General features: G+C 44.3%; 1 protein-coding gene across 1 annotated transcript in view; it reads right to left on the bottom strand.

The window, feature by feature from the left end:
- CHUK (component of inhibitor of nuclear factor kappa B kinase complex) overlaps window positions 1-17220 on the bottom strand; it is a 30919-nt gene extending 13699 nt beyond the window's left edge. Inside the window, exons 1-10 of the mRNA XM_083615615.1 lie at window positions 17010-17220; window positions 14949-15043; window positions 13757-13871; window positions 12645-12714; window positions 8243-8331; window positions 6210-6299; window positions 5797-5921; window positions 4674-4781; window positions 2230-2365; window positions 770-964 (exon numbers count right to left, since the gene is read on the bottom strand). Coding sequence (XP_083471741.1) covers window positions 770-964; window positions 2230-2365; window positions 4674-4781; window positions 5797-5921; window positions 6210-6299; window positions 8243-8331; window positions 12645-12714; window positions 13757-13871; window positions 14949-15043; window positions 17010-17129 — 1143 coding nt within the window. The 5' untranslated portion in view covers window positions 17130-17220. The remainder of the gene's footprint in view (window positions 1-769; window positions 965-2229; window positions 2366-4673; window positions 4782-5796; window positions 5922-6209; window positions 6300-8242; window positions 8332-12644; window positions 12715-13756; window positions 13872-14948; window positions 15044-17009) is intronic.
- Between the last annotated feature and the right edge of the window lie 695 nt (window positions 17221-17915).

The raw sequence follows: 17915 nt of genomic DNA, 5'->3' as shown, positions 1-17915 counted from the left end.
AGCTGCGCAGCCTGCATTTGCTCCATAAGACACGCACACATTTCCCCTTACTTTTTAGGAGGGGGAAAATGAGTCTTATAGAGCAAAAAATACGATAAATTGTTGTGCAAGCAAAAGTTGCTCCTAGCACAACAAGACCATCCTTGTTCTCCCCCAGCTCACACGCCCCAGACTACTCCCAAATTTGCTCTGGATGGGCAGATTTAGGGCGCACACAGAAGGAAAAGGTTCTGCCCCACAAGGAAAACCCATATGCTGACAGAACCGGCTGTAGGCAGGATTCATTCATTGCAGGGAGTTGGACTAGATGACCCTCAGAGTCCCTTCCAACTCTACAATTCTATTATTCTATATTGAATACAACTCTTTGAGTCTGAATAGTCAATATTTTATTTTATTTTGTCTCAACAGAACCAGAAAACTCATGTATGAACTGAAAAAGGAGGAGGAAGAAGAAGAGAAGAGTCTGGATTTGATATCCCACTTTATCACTACCCGAAGGAGTCTCAAAGCAGCTAACATTCTCCTTTCCCTTCCTCCCCCATAACAAACACTCTGTGAGGTGAGTGGGGCTGAGAGACTTCAGAGAAGTGTGACTAGCCCAAGGAGGAGCAGGGAAGCGAACCCGGTTCCCCAGATTACAAGTCTACCGCTCTTAACCACTACACCACAGAAACTTCACCCTTAACTGCAGGCAAATAAAAGGCTGTGCTCTGGTGCAAATACTGGAATATTTTCCCGTTTACTGGAATGAAAAAGGGAAACTTACTACGCCATCAATAACACACTGAGAGGCTGGCTTCCGAGGGTCTAGGCAAATTCCCATCTCAAGCAGAAGCTCTTGGTTCCCTGTGCTGATCCCAGTCTCCGACTCAATGCGAGACTGGAGAGAATGGAGACTTTCCTCAGGGAGCAATGAAAAAGACAGGATCTTGGCAGAAGTCATATTTAAGATGTGGACTATCTGAAAAGGAAAGAAAGGCACACATACTTAACCCCAAACCAGCAGTAATTTAGTCAGAGAAAACCAAAAGGAAAACCAACTCTTTGCCCCCCACAAAAGAAGATGACTATATACACATACATAAAAATGCCTATCTATGTTATATAACTCTAAGAAGAATTCAGGAGTCTGTCTCTAAGAAGTTGATTTATTATTATGTAAGCCTCCAGTAAAGGATGTGGATGGTGCTGTGGGTTAAACCAGAGCCTAGGACTTGCCGATCAGAAGGTCAGCAGTTCGAATCCCCGCGACGGGGTGAGCTCCCGTTGCTCGGTCCCTGCTCCTGCCAACCTAGCAGTTCGAAAGCACGTCAAAGTGCAAGTAGATAAATAGGTACCGCTCTGGCGGGAAGGTCAACGGTGTTTCCGTGCGCTGCTCTGGTTCGCCAGAAGCGGCTTAGTCCTGCTGGCCACATGACCCGGAAGCTGTACGCCGGCTGCCTCGGCCAATAAAGTGAGATGAGCACCGCAACCCCAGAGTCGGTCACGACCGGACCTAATGGTCAGGGGTCCCTTTACCTTTAAGCCCCCAGGAATTAAAATTATTTAAATAAAAGTTTGGGTCAACACTGCCTTCCCCTGAAGACCTAACAGCCTTTCTTCTCCCCCCAACTCCTGCAGGCTTGCTTCTCCAAATTGCCAGTGGTATTTTCTATCCTTTAGGCCAGGGCTGGGGAACCTTCAACCCATGGACCAAATCTGGCACAGGTTCAGGTTCCAATTTGGCCCATCAGGCAGTTTCCCTCAAACCACACCCACCCGCCCTGCACCTAATGTTGTATGTGAAACCAGGTGTGAGGTAGGGAGAGCCATGGCTGGACTGGATTGTGACAGAGTCTCCTGTTCAGAACTTGACAATGCAACTGGGTGCTGCAGAAGGCAGGCCCGAGGTTTCTGCCCATCAGTCGACAGGCAGTGACTCCAAGCCTGTTGATCAGCACTAAGTCCTGCGTGATACTTGGAAGCCCTTATTACCATCACCTGATGACACTGTGATGACAGATGAGTGGCTATATTTGGCCTGCTAGCAGTAGATAAGGAGGGCTGACCCACTGGCCAGATCGGGTTCCCCACCCCTCCTTACCAAAGGAGAGCGTTCTGCCACAGCACTGCAAAAATTGTGTTACGAGATTTCAGAGAACAAATGAAGGTAGCTTACTAGGTTGTGCAATGGTAATGCATTTAAACAACCTCTTTTTAATCCGGGCATGCCGTATCAGAACTTACCTTCAAACCCAGTATTTGATCCATTAACTGGAAACATCTCAAATTACCAGTTTCTGGGTCTGGACCACCCCCTCTCTGCTGCGGATCCCAATTTAGCATCAGTTGCAGCCAGCTCTCCATCATTTCTACAATTATACTAAGCCAAAAACAAAAGCACAATAGACAATGGTTAACAACTGTCAACCATGAACAGCTGTTAATACCTAGTTTATTAAAAGATCTTACTTATTAATAATAAGAATAAAAATAATAATTTTTATTTATACCCCGCCCTCCCCAGCCAAGGCCAGGCTCAGGGCGGCTAACAAGCAATAATAAAAACAAGTTGAATGAATACAACTTAAAAACAAGATTAAAATACAACAATTAAAATATTGAAACATTAAAATATTAAAATGCAGCCTCATCACAGGAGGAGAAAGGAAAAAGGAAAAAGAAAGAGGGGGAGGGAATCAAATTGGCTCCAAGCCAAAGGCCAGGCAGAACAACTCTGTCTTATAGGCCCTGCGGAAAGAAATCAGATCCTGCAGGGCCCTGGTCTCATGAGGCAGAGCGTTCCACCAGGCCGGAGCCAGTGTTCAAAAGGCCCTGGCTCTGGTTGAAGCTAATCTAACTTCCTTAGGGCCCGGGACCACTAGGGTGTTGCTATTTATGGACCTTGAGGCTCTCTGTGGGGCATACCGGGAGAGGCCGTGAAGGACTTTAAAGGTCAAAACCAGCACCTTAAATCTGACCCTGTACTCAACCGGGAGCCAGTGCAGCTGGAAAAGCACTGGGTGTATATGCTCCCATGGCAGAGACCCCGTGAGGAGCCTCGCTGCAGCATTCTGCACCCACTGGAGTTTCTGAGACAGCTTCAAGGGCAGCCCCGCGTAGAGCAAATTACAGTAGTCAAGCCTGGAGGTGACCGTCACATGGATCACTGTGGCCAGGTACATTATATAGTGTAGCCATATAATGTACATTATGAACACAAGGATGCCAGAACCAGTAAGAGGGGGAGGGGATAGACATTTGTGTAAGATTAATAAACCACCGAACAGCTTTGACATGGATATATTTCCCATACATAAACCAACAAAATTGACTGATATGGGCATAGTATCCTCCATGACATTAATCTGGAAAAGGACATCAGATTTGTATCTAGCCAGTTTAGTTTTCTTTTTTTCGAAATTCTCTTGCATATGCCACATTCTTTAGAGTTTTTCCATTCTCAGCTTTGCTTCCAAGGTTCATCTGAGTTCCTAACTACGTTAACAAGGAAGATAGGTGTACAAAAGGTTTAAATAGTCTTATAACTATCTTTGTTTGCTCTTTCACCTATTTACACACGAACAAAATACCCATTACATTCTGCCAAAACATGAGAGAGAAAACATGGAACACAGCAGCCAGAGTGGTTCAAGACCTCTGGGGTCAGTTTCTGATTCCCTGCAGCCCAGAAAGAAATAAGAGATGCCAGAGAATGAAAGACCATCAAAAGCATTACTTGCCTACATAGGGAAGGAAGCTTTGCAAAGTGAGGTTTCCAGTGAAGCTATGCTTTAAAAAGGCACCCCTCTGTGTGTGCATAAGTGAGGAAAATGTTGTAAAAAGTGTAGATGTATGCACAAGAGAGAGAGAGAGAGAGAGAGAGAGAGAGAGAGAGAGAGAGAGAGAGAGGCAGGAGGAGTTTGTGGTGGTGATGAACTGAAAATAATTAACACTACAGTGGTACCTCAGGTTAAGTACTTAATTCGTTCCAGAGGTCCGTACTTAACCTGAAACTGTTCTTAACCTGAAGCACCACTTTAGCTAATGGGACCTCCTGCTGCTGCCGCTCCACCGGAGCACCATTTCTATTCTCATCCTGAAGCAAAGTGCTTAACCTGAAGCACTATTTCTGGGTTAGCAGAGTCTGTAACCTGAAGCGTGTGTAACCCGAGGTACTAATGTATTTCTTTTACAGTCAAAGAAAAAGAAAATAGTGGGGTTATTTTAGTTTCACCCACGGCCAGCATGTGACCCCCAACGAATTCTCTCTGAAGGAATATATACCTTCAGGGAAGAAAGGTTGCTCATTCTTACTCCAGAGCTTCAAAAAACAACTATCATTTTTCGATGAGGCATGCTGCCTCTAACCAGTGTTTTGCTTCTTTAAAAATGTTTAGGAATACTCTCATTTTCCTACTCATAATGAAATACTGCCCCTCAATGAGGCCAAACTTAAGATTCACAGAATGTTTAGGGGTATATGTACCCCAGAGTCTCCCAAGAAAAAAGCACTGCTTGTAACTATCAGAGAAAAGCAAGCTAGAGTGTATTTGGACCAGAATATACTTTGGTAAAAGATTATACCTTAGAACCTCCACCTGACACTGAATTAAGACAAAAAAGCCGCTGAACAGATTTGCACTGCAGAATTCAAGCAATTTAAAGGAAAGCAGGGGATTTAATGTTACCTGCAGAGGCTGTTGGGATTTGGTAGATGAGGACTGAATCTAACTTCCCCAGTCATCTCTTCCCACGCAAAAATGTATTTCGGATCTTTCTTCTTGATTTTATCATGCCTGCAGAAAAACAGTGAATGAAGGATTGAAAAATAACTGACCAATCAACATACTGTGGAAGAGATTACAGTAATCCCTTATCTTATGTGGAGGGTTCAGTTCCAAGGGTTACGTGTACAAACAAAAATTGTGTATAGCCAAAAGCTTGGAGCTACCCCAAAGGTGATCATGTGCTATCAGACAGACAGACATCCACAATTTACTTGCTAGCTCACCAGGGGCTATGCCTCTGCACTCTGGTGAGAAAAATACCCAGCATACCCTTTCCCTCTTACGCAATCTCGGGTTGGGAGAAAACAACGGCAAGAGTTTTTCCTGCTCTTCCTTATTCTATTTGTACCTTAGTGTAAGTGAAATAAGACTCCTCTCTCCCCCCCAAGTCCTTTGCATTTGCTAGGACCTCCCCAACCTTTTCAAATGGGAGAAATTCATTCTGCTGCCTTTAATCCTCTTCATATCTCAGAGGGACGATTATGACAGTCACAAAAGAGGCTGGCTAGTAAGCCAAGTCAATACGTATGAATCCATCACCGGTGATATCCTTGGCTGAATCAATAGGTACTTGTGACACCCACACAGCCACGTTCAACACAGCACACATAATTGCTTCCTTGGAGTGGCTATGACCCCTTCATTTTCTAAGGAACAGAACATTGCCCGATGAGTGCTTGAATATTGCAGTAATGCTGCAATATTTAGCAGCTGCAACATGAGCTGGTGCAAGTGCATTTAGATTCCCAGCAACTGCTCCACAAAACGATAGCCTGGAAAGCCCTTGACAAGCTGAAGGTATTATGCCAGATAAATGAGAGACTTATTTGGGGAAGGAATATTCACAAGGAAAACCCTTTTCATTTCCTCTTGTCTTCAAGATGGGTGGACTCTTTCCAAGTAGTTCACTTCCAAAAGAGGGGCTTCCCAGGTATATGATTTTACTCTATTAGCTCTTCTCAGGTGGACAGGAAAGGCAAGCAATTGTTTAGTAGCCCGTTAGTTTGAGAAACAAAACTCTTACCAGGTAAAAGGCTGCTGGTTGTGTAAAAATGGTCTAAATCCTGCAATGCTCTCAAAGACAACAGTTCCAAAGCTCCAGAAGTCTACAGAAGTTGTATATGGCTTATTATCAAAGAGTTCTGGTGCCTTAAAAAAAAAGTAAACAAGAAGCAAGAACAATGGCAATAATAATCATTTTTATGATTTATACCGTGCCCATCTGACTGGGTTGCCCCAGCCACTCTGGGTGGCTTCCAACATAATATAAAAATACAGTGAGACATCAAACGTTAAAAACTTCCCAATACAAAAAACATGAAGAACATTGGAAATATTTCCCTATAATTTTATAGTTAAGGGATGTAATGTATAATGCATAGAAATAAAAACTGGGGTAGTTTTTGCTGCAACGCACTACATCTTTAAAAGTCTTACCAAATACTGTAAGGTCCCAACAAAAGATGTGCATAAGCTTCCTTGATCCAGATCCTTGGCATATCCCAAGTCTATTATTTTGTGAATTATCTGGAAATGAAATCAAATACAGTATATTCTTCATTTATGCTACTTGACCTTTCTGCTGCTTTCAACATCAAATCAAACATCTTCACCCATGTCAGTTTTAGGAGCTCTGCAATTTGCTCAGTTAAATTAAATTTATTAACAAAATGCCTCAACCACTTTTCAACTACTGGTACTAAAGTGACATACAGACCCATTTTCTTGTCTCCCCATCCTTCATGTTTATTTACAAACTTCTTTGTCCCTCTTACTTTTCCTCCAAGTTTTTAGCTCTTTCCTTTCCTCTCCACACTTTAGGAAATTCTACCATGGCCCTAAGCAGCCTCAAGAATCCCAAGCCATCTCTTTTTACTTTCCCTTACTTTTAATTTTGCCAGCTGTCTTTTGACATCTGAAGATCACCTTAAACTCTGTGTGACAGAATCACAATTCTCACCCAAGTCTTCTTAGGTACTTTATTCTTTTTTACTGGTGTTTGTTAAACTACCTCTCATAGCCTGCAGCTTGAGGTTCATATTTCTCTCTCTCTCTTTGGTTTTTAAGAACAAGTTCATATTTGATTCCTTTTTTTCCTTGCTTCTCACTGTGAATCTGTGGTTAAAACCAACACCCACTGACTATGGAAAACTCACCCATGCCTAGATACCCATAGCACAAAGATTTCACATTTACTAAAGATATTTAGAAGGAAGAGAAACTGTGTTTTTACAATTAATGTCATTTCTTTTATACTGTAATCTTTTAATTAGTTGTTTCCATCTCCATGCTGACTTCTGATCTTCCATTCTGAAGTCTACAGCCAGAACCGTCTGATTAGTTGCTGTAGGAGGACTCAATGATTTAAACTAACAGTCATTATCCATACTACTCTTACCCCAGAATCTCACCAACCTGAAATCATCATTGAACTGTAATCTGGTGCCTAGCTCAATTTATTCAGCTTTAAACATAACCCTCCCTTGTATTGGATTGCATCACTTAAGAGCAATAAACTACTTCCTTCCTTCCTTCCCTCCCTCCTCCACACGGGCAAGGCAGGGAACACCCATACACCACCCCCTCAACCATTTGATTCGACTGCCGCAGAGGGCCGTAACAGCACATAGCCCCAGAGAACTGCACAAAGTGAAACAAATGGCATTGCAGTAGAAAGATGAGGAACCTACCAGGGCTACTAGCACTAGGAAAATTTGAAAATTTACTCCCCACAAAGATGACAGTCAAGAAACTCTGTTCACATGTACCCAGTGCTGTGGAAGCTGGCTCAAGGTGCAATGTCAAGTCATGGAGAAGCATGACCTAATCCTGCACATAGGGCAAGATCTACCTCATAGGTGTTCCCACCTGGTTAGCACACTCCCATTGAGGTGCCAATCTGGGAAGAAAGGGGGGATCTGATCACAGGAAAGCACTTCCCTCATTGTGCCTGTGTGCAGAAAGCCAAAGTACGAGTAAATTCCATCCGATTCACCTCAAGGAGAACTTTACTATAGCTTATCTGGCACAGCCTAAGCAGGGTGTAGGGGGTTCTGCAGCAGACAGCTCAGATCTCCCAACTCTTTTGTTTCTATCCTTGAGGTTCCCTGGTAGAACTGGTACTCACTTCAACTTCTTATCCCATTCCCTCCTCTGCAGAAGATGGTCAAAAAGAATCAAGGTGGTCCCAATAGTCCCTGCCTCTCATTAGTTTGCTTCAAACTCCACCCCCTCCGCAACACGACAGCTGAATAATGACTAAGTAGACCCATAGCAGAGCTATACAAGATTTCCCTTTATCCTTCACATCACCGACACTACTAAAGGATTCCAGTCAGAATATTGAAACTATACACCAGATTTTGCAGCCGATGGCTGAAAAGTAGGCCACAGATGTACTTCTTATTGCATCCAAGCAAAATTAATACTTCTAGATAATCCGCTCAGATCATCCAAGGCATGTCACTTACTTTTCCACCTTCTTCCTGAAGAACAATATTCTCAGGTTTTAGGTCCCTGTGTATTATTCTGTTTTCATGCAAGTACTGGATACCATAACCTAGAAGTCCAATATGTTTTGGAAGGGGAGGGGGATGTTAAGGAGAAAAATACCTTTTAGAGAAATTGACATCCAGTCTTTCTTTGACTATCTATGAAGTATATAAACAGCAGAACATAGATGGAGGTACGGGAGGATGAAATTACTCTAGCCGAGTGTGCATTTTTTCAGTTCTACTCTAACTACCAGCCAGCTTTGAATACACCACTTGACAAAGGTTCTAGTAGTAGCAGATCATTTAGATTATTTGTATTTCTGTGCTGAAACTGTCTTACATATGAATGAGATTATTGTTGCTTGTTTTTTTGGAGAGATGCAGTACATGAATCCTCAAGATAAGAAATGGGATTTTAATGCAATTTTAGCTCTCCTCACACACTAGCCACACCACAGGGTTCCACATGTAGAATGCGCAGTGGGGTTCCATTACCCTGCCCCCCCCAATATATGTGTTGTACATAGGTTTCTGAGTAGAGGCATTTACAGTGGTGCCCCGCAAGACGAATGCCCCGTAAGACGAAAAACCCGCTAGACGAAAGGGTTTTCCGTTTTTCGATGCGCTTCGCAAGACGAATTTCCCTATGGGCTTCCTTCGCAAGACGAAAGCCCATAGGGAAATCTCCAGGACAGCGGGGAAGCGCAGCGCGTCTTCCCCACTGTCCTCGGACCTCCTCCGAAGGCTGCCGGTGGGGCGGAGAGACCTCCTCCTGCCGCCAGCCTTCGGAAGGCTGCTCCGAAGGCTGGCGGTGGGGCGGAGAGACCTCCTCCCGCCGCCAGCCTTCGGAAGGCTGCTCCGAAGGCTGGCGGCGGGAGGAGGTCTCTCCGCCCCACCGGCAGCCTTCGGAAGGCTGCTCCGAAGGCTGGCGGCGGGAGGAGGTCTCTCCGCCCCACCGGCAGCCTTCGGAAGGCTGCTCCGAAGGCTGGCGGCGGGAGGAGGTCTCTCCGCCCCACCGGCAGCCTTCGGAAGGCTGCTCCGAAGGCTGGCGGCGGGAGGAGGTCTCTCCGCCCCACCGGCAGCCTTCGGAAGGCTGCTCCGAAGGCTGGCGGCGGGAGGAGGTCTCTCCGCCCCACCGGCAGCCTTCGGAAGGCTCCTCCGAAGGCTGGCGGCGGGAGGAGAGACCTTCTCCCCGCGCCAGCCTTCGGATGGCTGTCCTGAAGACTTGCGGTGGGAGGAGGGTTTTCCTTCCCACCGCCAACATTCAGAATGCTGTTCTGAATGTTGGCGGTGGGGAGGAAAAACCCTCCTCCCACCGCAAGCCCCGGGAACAGAGGAGGAGCGCTGCGCGCCTTCCCCTCTGTTCCCGGACCTGTCCTGAAGGCTTGCGGTGGGGAGAAAAGCCCTTCTCCGCACCGCCAGCCTGGCAAGCGGTCTCCATAGGAACGCATTAATTGATTTTCAATGCATTCCTATGGGAAACCGTGCTTCGCAAGACGAAAAACTCGCAAGAAGAAAAAACTTGCGGAACGAATTAATTTCGTCTTGCGAGGCACCACTGTATATGCAATGCAGGGCTGTCAGGGAAGGGCAGGTCAGGGACCAACATGACATAGATGTCAGGGCCAACAGTGTTATATTTATTCTTATTCTGTGAATTGCATTGAGTGCTGCTTAACACTGACAGAAAGTATTACAAAATCCAAATGCCTAATACAGGGGACTCTGAACAACATCACAGGCTGGGGGATTTTAGCATGCTGCTCTTCACATTTTGAGCATCCAACATTTGTTAATATTCTGCGCAATTTTAATCACCAATTGTGAAATACTGGAAGCACTCAGCACTTTGTGACTGGTTTTATTTCATATTGGTGTTTCATGTACTGCTGTATTCTTATTCTGCATTTTATGGTTTAGCTCTAAATGTTGAGTTGTTTCAATATGGTGCTTATTATACAGTAATATTTTTGTATGAACTGGATTTTTGTCCTATTTTTTCTTCTTTAAGTTCTTTGTTGTTGTTTCAGTTTTCTATACACTGCTCAGAGATATTTTCTTATATATTAAGTGGTATACAAATGGTGTAAATAAAACATAAAACAAAGCATGTATAGTTTTTGTGCGACTTATAATGTGTATTGAAGTTTTTGGAGGTGGAAATGTTGTTATTCTAGTGTCAATGTCAAATTTCTCCTGTTTTGAACAGAATGGCAACCTCCCTAAATTATCAGGTCGCTAGCCTGGGAATACTCCTTGATTCAGCCTTATTATTTGTTATATTTTATTAGAAACTCCCCACCCCGAAAAGTGAAAGCAACTTACAGAAATCAGCATTAAAAACAAGGATAAAACATCCTAAAATATGTAAGTAATACAGAAAAACAGACCCAGCTGAACCCCACCCCACTAAAAGATGAGCAGAAAATTAAGGTCTAAAGGCCCGGGTGAATGGGAACGCTTTTGGCTGGTCCCTACAAATAAAGATTGCACCAGGCACCACTCTCTGGGGACAACATGCTCTCTGTTAGAGAGCCACCACAGAGAACACTGGTTTTCATATCACCACCCTCTGTTCCTCTCTCAGAAAAGGCACATGGAGAAGAACCTCAGATGATGAGTGCAGAGTCCGGCTTCATGTGGAGAGAGGCATTCCTTGATGTACTGGGGTTCTGACCGGCAAAAGGCTTTGTAGGTCAAAACCAGCACTTTGAATTGAGCTCGGAAACTGGCAGCCAATGCAACCATGCTAGGATTGGTGTTATGTGCTCAAACCATTCCACCCTGGTGAACAACCTGGAGAATTGTGCGCCAGCTGCAGTTTCCAATTTGTCTTCAAAGGCAGCCTTATGTATAATGCATTGCAGTAAACAGCAAACCTCGAGGTCAAGTGTCCTCAGTGGTGTGGAGTACTTTTTTCCATCTTAGGCTAGTAAAGCAGCTGTACAGTGGTGCCTCGCAAGACGAAATTAATTCGTTCCGCAAGTTTTTTCGTCTTGCGAGTTTTTCGTCTTGCGAAGCACGGTTTCCCATAGGAATGCATTGAAAATCAATTAATGTGTTCTTATGGAGACCGCTTGCCAGGCTGGCGGTGCGGAGAAGGGCTTTTCTCCCCACCGCAAGCCTTCAGGACAGGTCCGGGAACAGAGGGGAAGGCGCACAGCGCTTCTCCTCTGTTCCCGGGGCTTGCGGTGGGAGGAGAGTTTTTCCTCCCCACCGCCAACATTCAGAACAGCATTCTGAATGTTGGCGGTGGGAAGGAAAACCCTCCTACCACCGCAAGTCTTCAGGACAGCCATCCGAAGGCTGGCGCGGGGAGAAGGTCTCTCCGCCCCACCGCCAGCCTTCGGAGGAGCCTTCCAAAGGCTGGCGGCGGGAGGAGGTCTCTCCGCCCCACCGCCAGCCTTCGGAGGAGGTCCGAGGATAGTGGGGAAGACGCGCTGCGCTTCCCCGCTGTCCTGGAGATTTCCCTATGGGCTTTCGTCTTGCGAAGGAAGCCCATAGGGAAATTCGTCTTGCGAAGCGCATCGAAAAACGGAAAACCCTTTCGTCTAGCGGGTTTTTCATCTTGCGAGGCGTTCGTCTTGCGGGGCACCACTGTACTCTGTCCCAGACAGTCATAGTCTGGTAAGATTGTTATCTGCTCAGTTAGGCTACAGCAACATGTGAGTTAGGCATGTTAGGGAGTATCAGACCTAGATGGATGAAACAGGAAGCCTAGTCATCTTGATTTCTTTATTCTACTCAGGGAGGAGCACACAGAATGACTGGGCAGTATGCACCAATAGATAATAAGGAATAAAGTCTGGTTTGTTGTTACACGTGAATGTGGTCAATGACAGAACAATATAGTTAGGGGTATTGTGTCTGAATCCTAAACTGAGATCAGAATCTAAGGCAAAAATCTGTTTTCATTTTAGAATTCATATTTCTAGACATCATTTGAAAGCGCATGGCCCACATTTCCTGAATTGCCAAAATGGAAGGAGTGTTGGGGCAGACGTCAAAAGGAAAGCTCTCTCTGTCCCTCCTAATGATGGCTGGGTTCTACTTCCATCATTTGGTGTGCCTCCTCCAGTTCAATATGCACCATCATTCTAACTGGTGACAAATATTTTTTTGATCTATTGAATCCAAAATAATTTTACATTCAAACAGTGCTATCAGAATCAATTAGGCAAGCTAAGGAAGGTCATATGAGGTCATGAGTACTTTGGGGGTTTTTTACAATCAAGTGGTATATAAGTTTTATAAATAAAATAAACAAACAAATGCTAAAATTAAAGGGATTTGTGCATCCTAAGTTTCAAGGCAAAAATAGCAGTCTGAGAACCACAAAGGCTTGTCGCAAATGCACAAAAGGGAACAGCTGACTTACCGATGTCGCTAAGAAGAGAAAGTATTTGACTCTCTTTAAGGCCGCAGCAATTTTCCGCTAAGTTCAACAGCTACAAGGAAGGATAAAAGGTTGACATTTGATATACAGTTCAGCCATCAATATACTGTACACCCTTCTAAGAACGAAAGAATTTATGAGCAAGCAATTGCTTGGAGAACACAAAACCTATATGAAAGAAGCCTCTGTATACACTTAAAGTGAGGATCTACTTCAGCAATCTATCATATTGTCCACAAACATCTTTAAAGCAGAATACCATCCTATACACTTGTTACGTTTAAAATGGAGGGGCACTGCCTTGTTCCAAGACTACAGTGGTACCTCGGGTTAAGTACTTAATTCGTTCCGGAGGTCCGTTCTTAACCTGAAACTGTTCTTAACCTGAAGCACCACTTTAGCTACTGGGGCCTCCTGCTGCCACCGCGCCGCCAGAGCACGATTTTTATTCTCATCCTGAAGCAAAGTTCTTAACCCGGGGTACTATTTCTGGGTTAGCGGAGTCTGTAACCTGAAGCTTATGTAACCTGAAGCGTATGTAACCCGAGGTACCACTGTACTTATTTCTTTAATATATCTATATCCCGCCTTTCTGCCTGGTAACAGGCCTTCAGGGTAGTTTAGAATAAAATAAAAGGCTAAAGGAAAAGTAATTTCTGCGGATGGCCTGGTCTACCTAAACCAAGGAAGGGGAACCTTTTCTGGTCAGCAGGTCAGAGAGTTATCTTCCCACCCTTGGTGGGCCAAATCTGACTCATAGTGATGTCAGATGGTGCCCGAGGCTCTCAAAAGTATCATTTGCTTTTGAGAGAAATAAGCGTGGCCTTGCTTTGGTCCCATCCATCCCAGGTTACAGCCCCACCCAACACTGGTATGCAGCCCTCAGGGAATACAACATAAAAAGGTTGCCTGAACCTGAACTTGAACGAAGGGGTACCATTTGTTTCCCTTATCCCATCTAGTTTGACAGTTGCACACTTACTTCTTCCATGCTCCCTGATAACAGCACATTACCCTTCTCCACATACTGCGCCCAGCTATAGTCTGGAACCCAAAATCTAAACTGCATCAGTAGTCAAAGAAACAGGACGTACCTTCCTGAGATCTCCTTTGCAGCAATATTCCATAGCCAAAAGTGGGACATCATTGACAAGGAAATTCATCTCGTCAGGCACTTCACAGGCTTTTACAATATTGGGATGGTTCAGCCTAAATAAACGAAGGAAAGAAATTGGACGTATTCTGAAAATGCATGCTACTACAGACAATCCTTCTGAATTTCATGAAGCGGCACAGTATCAAACATTTTGTTTTGAAAACTGGGATAGATAAAACCAAACTTAGCTTAATCAAGCCTATACAGTGGTACCTCGGGTTAAGTACTTAATTCGTTCCGGAGGTCCATACTTAACCTGAAGCACCACTTTAGCCAATGGGGCCTCCTGCTGCCGCCGTGCCGCCAGAGCACAATTTCTGTTCTCATCCTGAAGCAAAGTTCTTAACTTGAAGCACTATTTCTGGGTTAGCGGAGTCTGTAACCTGAAGTGTATGTAACCCGAGGTACCACTGTACTGTTTGAAAAATAAGATGGGTATTTTGAGAAGCAGCACAGCAGCTGTAGCGGCAAGCCTTCCAATGGAAGATGCTGCTACAGGGTCGAGTGGTGACTCTCAAAGAACAGCAACTGTATGGCTGATATGCCTTCTGCTTCCAAACAAGCCTCTTGGAGCACAGCAGCAGCCATTACAACATCCCTCTACCCACCAGGCAGAAAGAAGAATTCGGAAGGGGACACTAAAATAACAATGAAGCAGCAGCAAAACTTCAAAATGGGTGCTGAGAAGTGCAAAATCAGAACCATCAAATGCCAAACCCATTTCAGATACACCTTCCTCAGGGGCAAAATATGACTGGTTACGATTGTCTACAACTAGCAGGAGAATCTCCTTCCTTCAGCCCTTTGTCTTCACAACCCCATGACTGTGTCTGTATGTGGTTGTATCCTGGTGTGAGAGATAGAGATTGGTCTTGTCTCTCCACCAGTGGATTCCAAGTTTAGCAGATATCTTGGCACGAATAAGATCCATTGAAACTGCTTTCAGGGGGACCCACCAGCGAAGATCCAACCTTTGGGTTTATGGTGACAGAAAAGCAACCATTGAATCATAGAACTGTAGAGGTGGAAGGGACCCCAGGGGTCCTCTAGTCCAACCCCCTGCAATGCTAGATCATACATGACAGATGGCCATCCAACCTCTGCTTAAAAACCTCCAAGGATGGACCTACTTTTTCATGATCTGGATCTCATGGCACCACCGATCTTTGTTTTTCACACTTAGTTCCAAGCGACATGACTTGATTGCTATCTTCGTACCCAGATCCTACAATTGACAGGAGAGAAACCACAAGAGAGGGTTAAAATGTATTACCACAGCAGCATATTCCACATCTAGAAGGAGCTGTCCAGGCATTTTTAGGACTATAGCTATCCTCTTCTGGGATACCCCAGCTGCCCATGCTTTCGTTTTAAGCCCCTTTTTGTGGAAAATTAAGGGAAAGCATCAAAGGGGTATCCTACCCAACTTCTTTTCTTTAAGGTGATAAACAAAATAAACTGAAGATGAAAAGATACAGAAATGTTCCCGAATGTCAAAGCAGGTTTGAAAGCAGCATAAAGCTGAACTATATGTATTAGGAAACATTAACAAAAAGACCCAAACCCCACCCATTTCCCCATAAATCTGTTAGGCTGGTTTATAAGTGTATCCTTTTGTAATAAATTAGGTTAATCTCAGTTACCTCTTTAAGGTTTATTACACTTTTCAAATGTGTTTGTGGGAGGGGAATTATTGGGTTTGTTTGCTTTGGTTTTATGTATTTTGCATTAACGCTTTGTATTTTTCTGTTGTGAACTGCCCTGGGATCTTCAGGGGAAGGGCAGTATACAAATTTAATAAACTATATATAGATTATCAAACGTTAATTATTACTTTTTTGCATTATTTTGTGAAATTTGGCATGCTGCTCGATTGCCGAAGAAAAAAAAGGGGGGGGGAGGGAAAGCCACCTCCTTCAAAGCAGTTTTAGGAAAAATGACAAAGCAGGGCATTTAGCTGAAATGCCACAGGTAAATTTAAAACCTCTTGGATTGGCTTGGGGGTGTCGGCTGGCTTCTCCGAAAGCAGGCGCCTTGTTTTCTCAACTGGGCAGGAAGATGGTGATCTGAAGGTGGGGGATATTTTACTTTACTTCTTCTTCTTTCCCCCTTTCATCCCATTTTATCTTTTAGATCTCACCACCTCAACATTTTGAATTTTTAAATTATTATTATTATATTTTATTATTATATCATTTTGGGGTTTTTTCTTTTCTTTTCAGTATCTACTTCTCCATACCCTCCTTCACCCCCTTTTTCTATTTACTTACTATTATGGTCCCCCGCCTTCCCTTCTCTTTTCTGAATAAGCAAACAAACAAATAAGAATACTATATCTCTATAGGCATACTGGGGGCGGGTTATTAGGTTGCTGTTTTTATTTTGAATATATGTATATATATATATATATATATATATATATATATATATATATATATATATATATATAGTTTTATATGTGTGTGTATATATATATATATATATATATATATAGTTATAGTTTTATATATATATATAGTTCTATATATATATATATAGTTATAGTTATATATATAGATATATAGTTATATATAGTTCTGTGAACCGCTCTGAGACCTCCAAGTATTGGGTGGTATATAAATTTAATAAACAAACAACAACAACAACAGAAGACGACAACAACAACAAGACCACCACCACAATAATAATAATAATAATAATAATAATAATAATAATAATAGAAGACCACAGCGCAGGCCAGATTTAGGTTTGATGAGGCCCTAAGCTACTGAAGGTAATGGGGCCCTTTATATTTCCAGCTGCCCTTTGTCAACAACAAATTGTCATCACTGTTTTTCTTGTTGAATATATGCTATATGGCGCTTTACGGACCTAACAGGTATCTAAAGCCACTTGCACATAACAAATAGGAGCCTACACAACACAAAACACTGTTGCTTTATGTAGGTTTTATTAGTTTTTCATCTAATATTTTGGAAATGTACACCCCCAAGAGAGTGGGGCCCTAAGCTATAGCTTGTTTAGCTTATACATCCGTAAACCCGGCACTGCCACAGCGCAGGGAGGGCGCCTGCGCGCCTTGCTATCAAGAGGCGGGGAGTTCCGAAGGCCACGAAAGGGCCGAGTTGCTTCGCGTTCACCCCCCCCCCGCCTCCTGAGGCGGCGCCCGCCCCCCCCCCCCGCGAACCCACCCGGTGCTGGTAGAGCGAGACGTTGCCGAAGCCGCCGGTGCCGAGCCGCTCCCGCATCTCCCAGGGCTCGCAGGCGGCGCTGCCGGGCGGACCCCCGCGGAGGGACGGCGGCCTCTCCATCCTCCCTCCCTCCCTCCGCGCGGCCTGCGCCGCCCCCGACTCCCGACTCCCGCCGCTCGCCTCACAGCCGAGACCGCGCCAGCTCTCGCGAGACTTGAGGGCAGGCCGAGAGGCCGCCGGATCGTGGGCGGAGGGAGGGAGGGAAGCGCTCCCCGGAGACCGAGGGAGAGGGGAGGGGCAAGGGGCGGAGCTTTGCTTCTCCTCTCCCTTTCCACCAATGATCTCTCTCTCTCTCTCTCTCTCATTCTGCGTTTACAATAGAGTCGTTGAGTTGGAATGGGTCTCCTCCGGGTCATCTAGTCCAACCCCCTGCCAAGCAGGGATCTCATCTGGGAAGAATACAGAACCGAGCAGGCTAACGGTATGACACTTATATATAATAATATTTTGATTTATAATATTATAATATTTATAATAATATTATAACATGACAGTAATTATTATTATATATATACACACACACACTGTTTTTTTCTGGGCGTACGCTTACCCCTAAACATTTTGTGAATCTTTGTGCTTTTGTCCATTTACTGTATTTATTTTTCCAGATTTGAACTATAAAATGGTGATTTTCCTGAGTCAAAATAAGAGTACCCCTAAACATTTTTTTTTAAAAGCATGGGTAGGCAAACTAAGGCCCAGGGGCTGGATCCGGCCCAATCGCCTTCTCAGTCTGGCCCGCGGATGGTCCGGGAATCAGCGTGTTTTTACATGAGTAGAATGTGTCCTTTTATTTAAAATGCATCTCTGGGTTATTTGTGGGGCCTGCCTAGTGTTTTCACATGA

This window comes from Podarcis filfolensis (genome assembly GCF_964270895.1).
Source record: "Podarcis filfolensis genome assembly, chromosome: 5".
In the NCBI taxonomy this organism is placed as follows: domain Eukaryota; kingdom Metazoa; phylum Chordata; class Lepidosauria; order Squamata; family Lacertidae; genus Podarcis; species Podarcis filfolensis.
The sequence above is the reverse complement of the archived record's forward strand: the minus strand, read 5'-3'. Positions and strand labels throughout refer to the sequence as shown.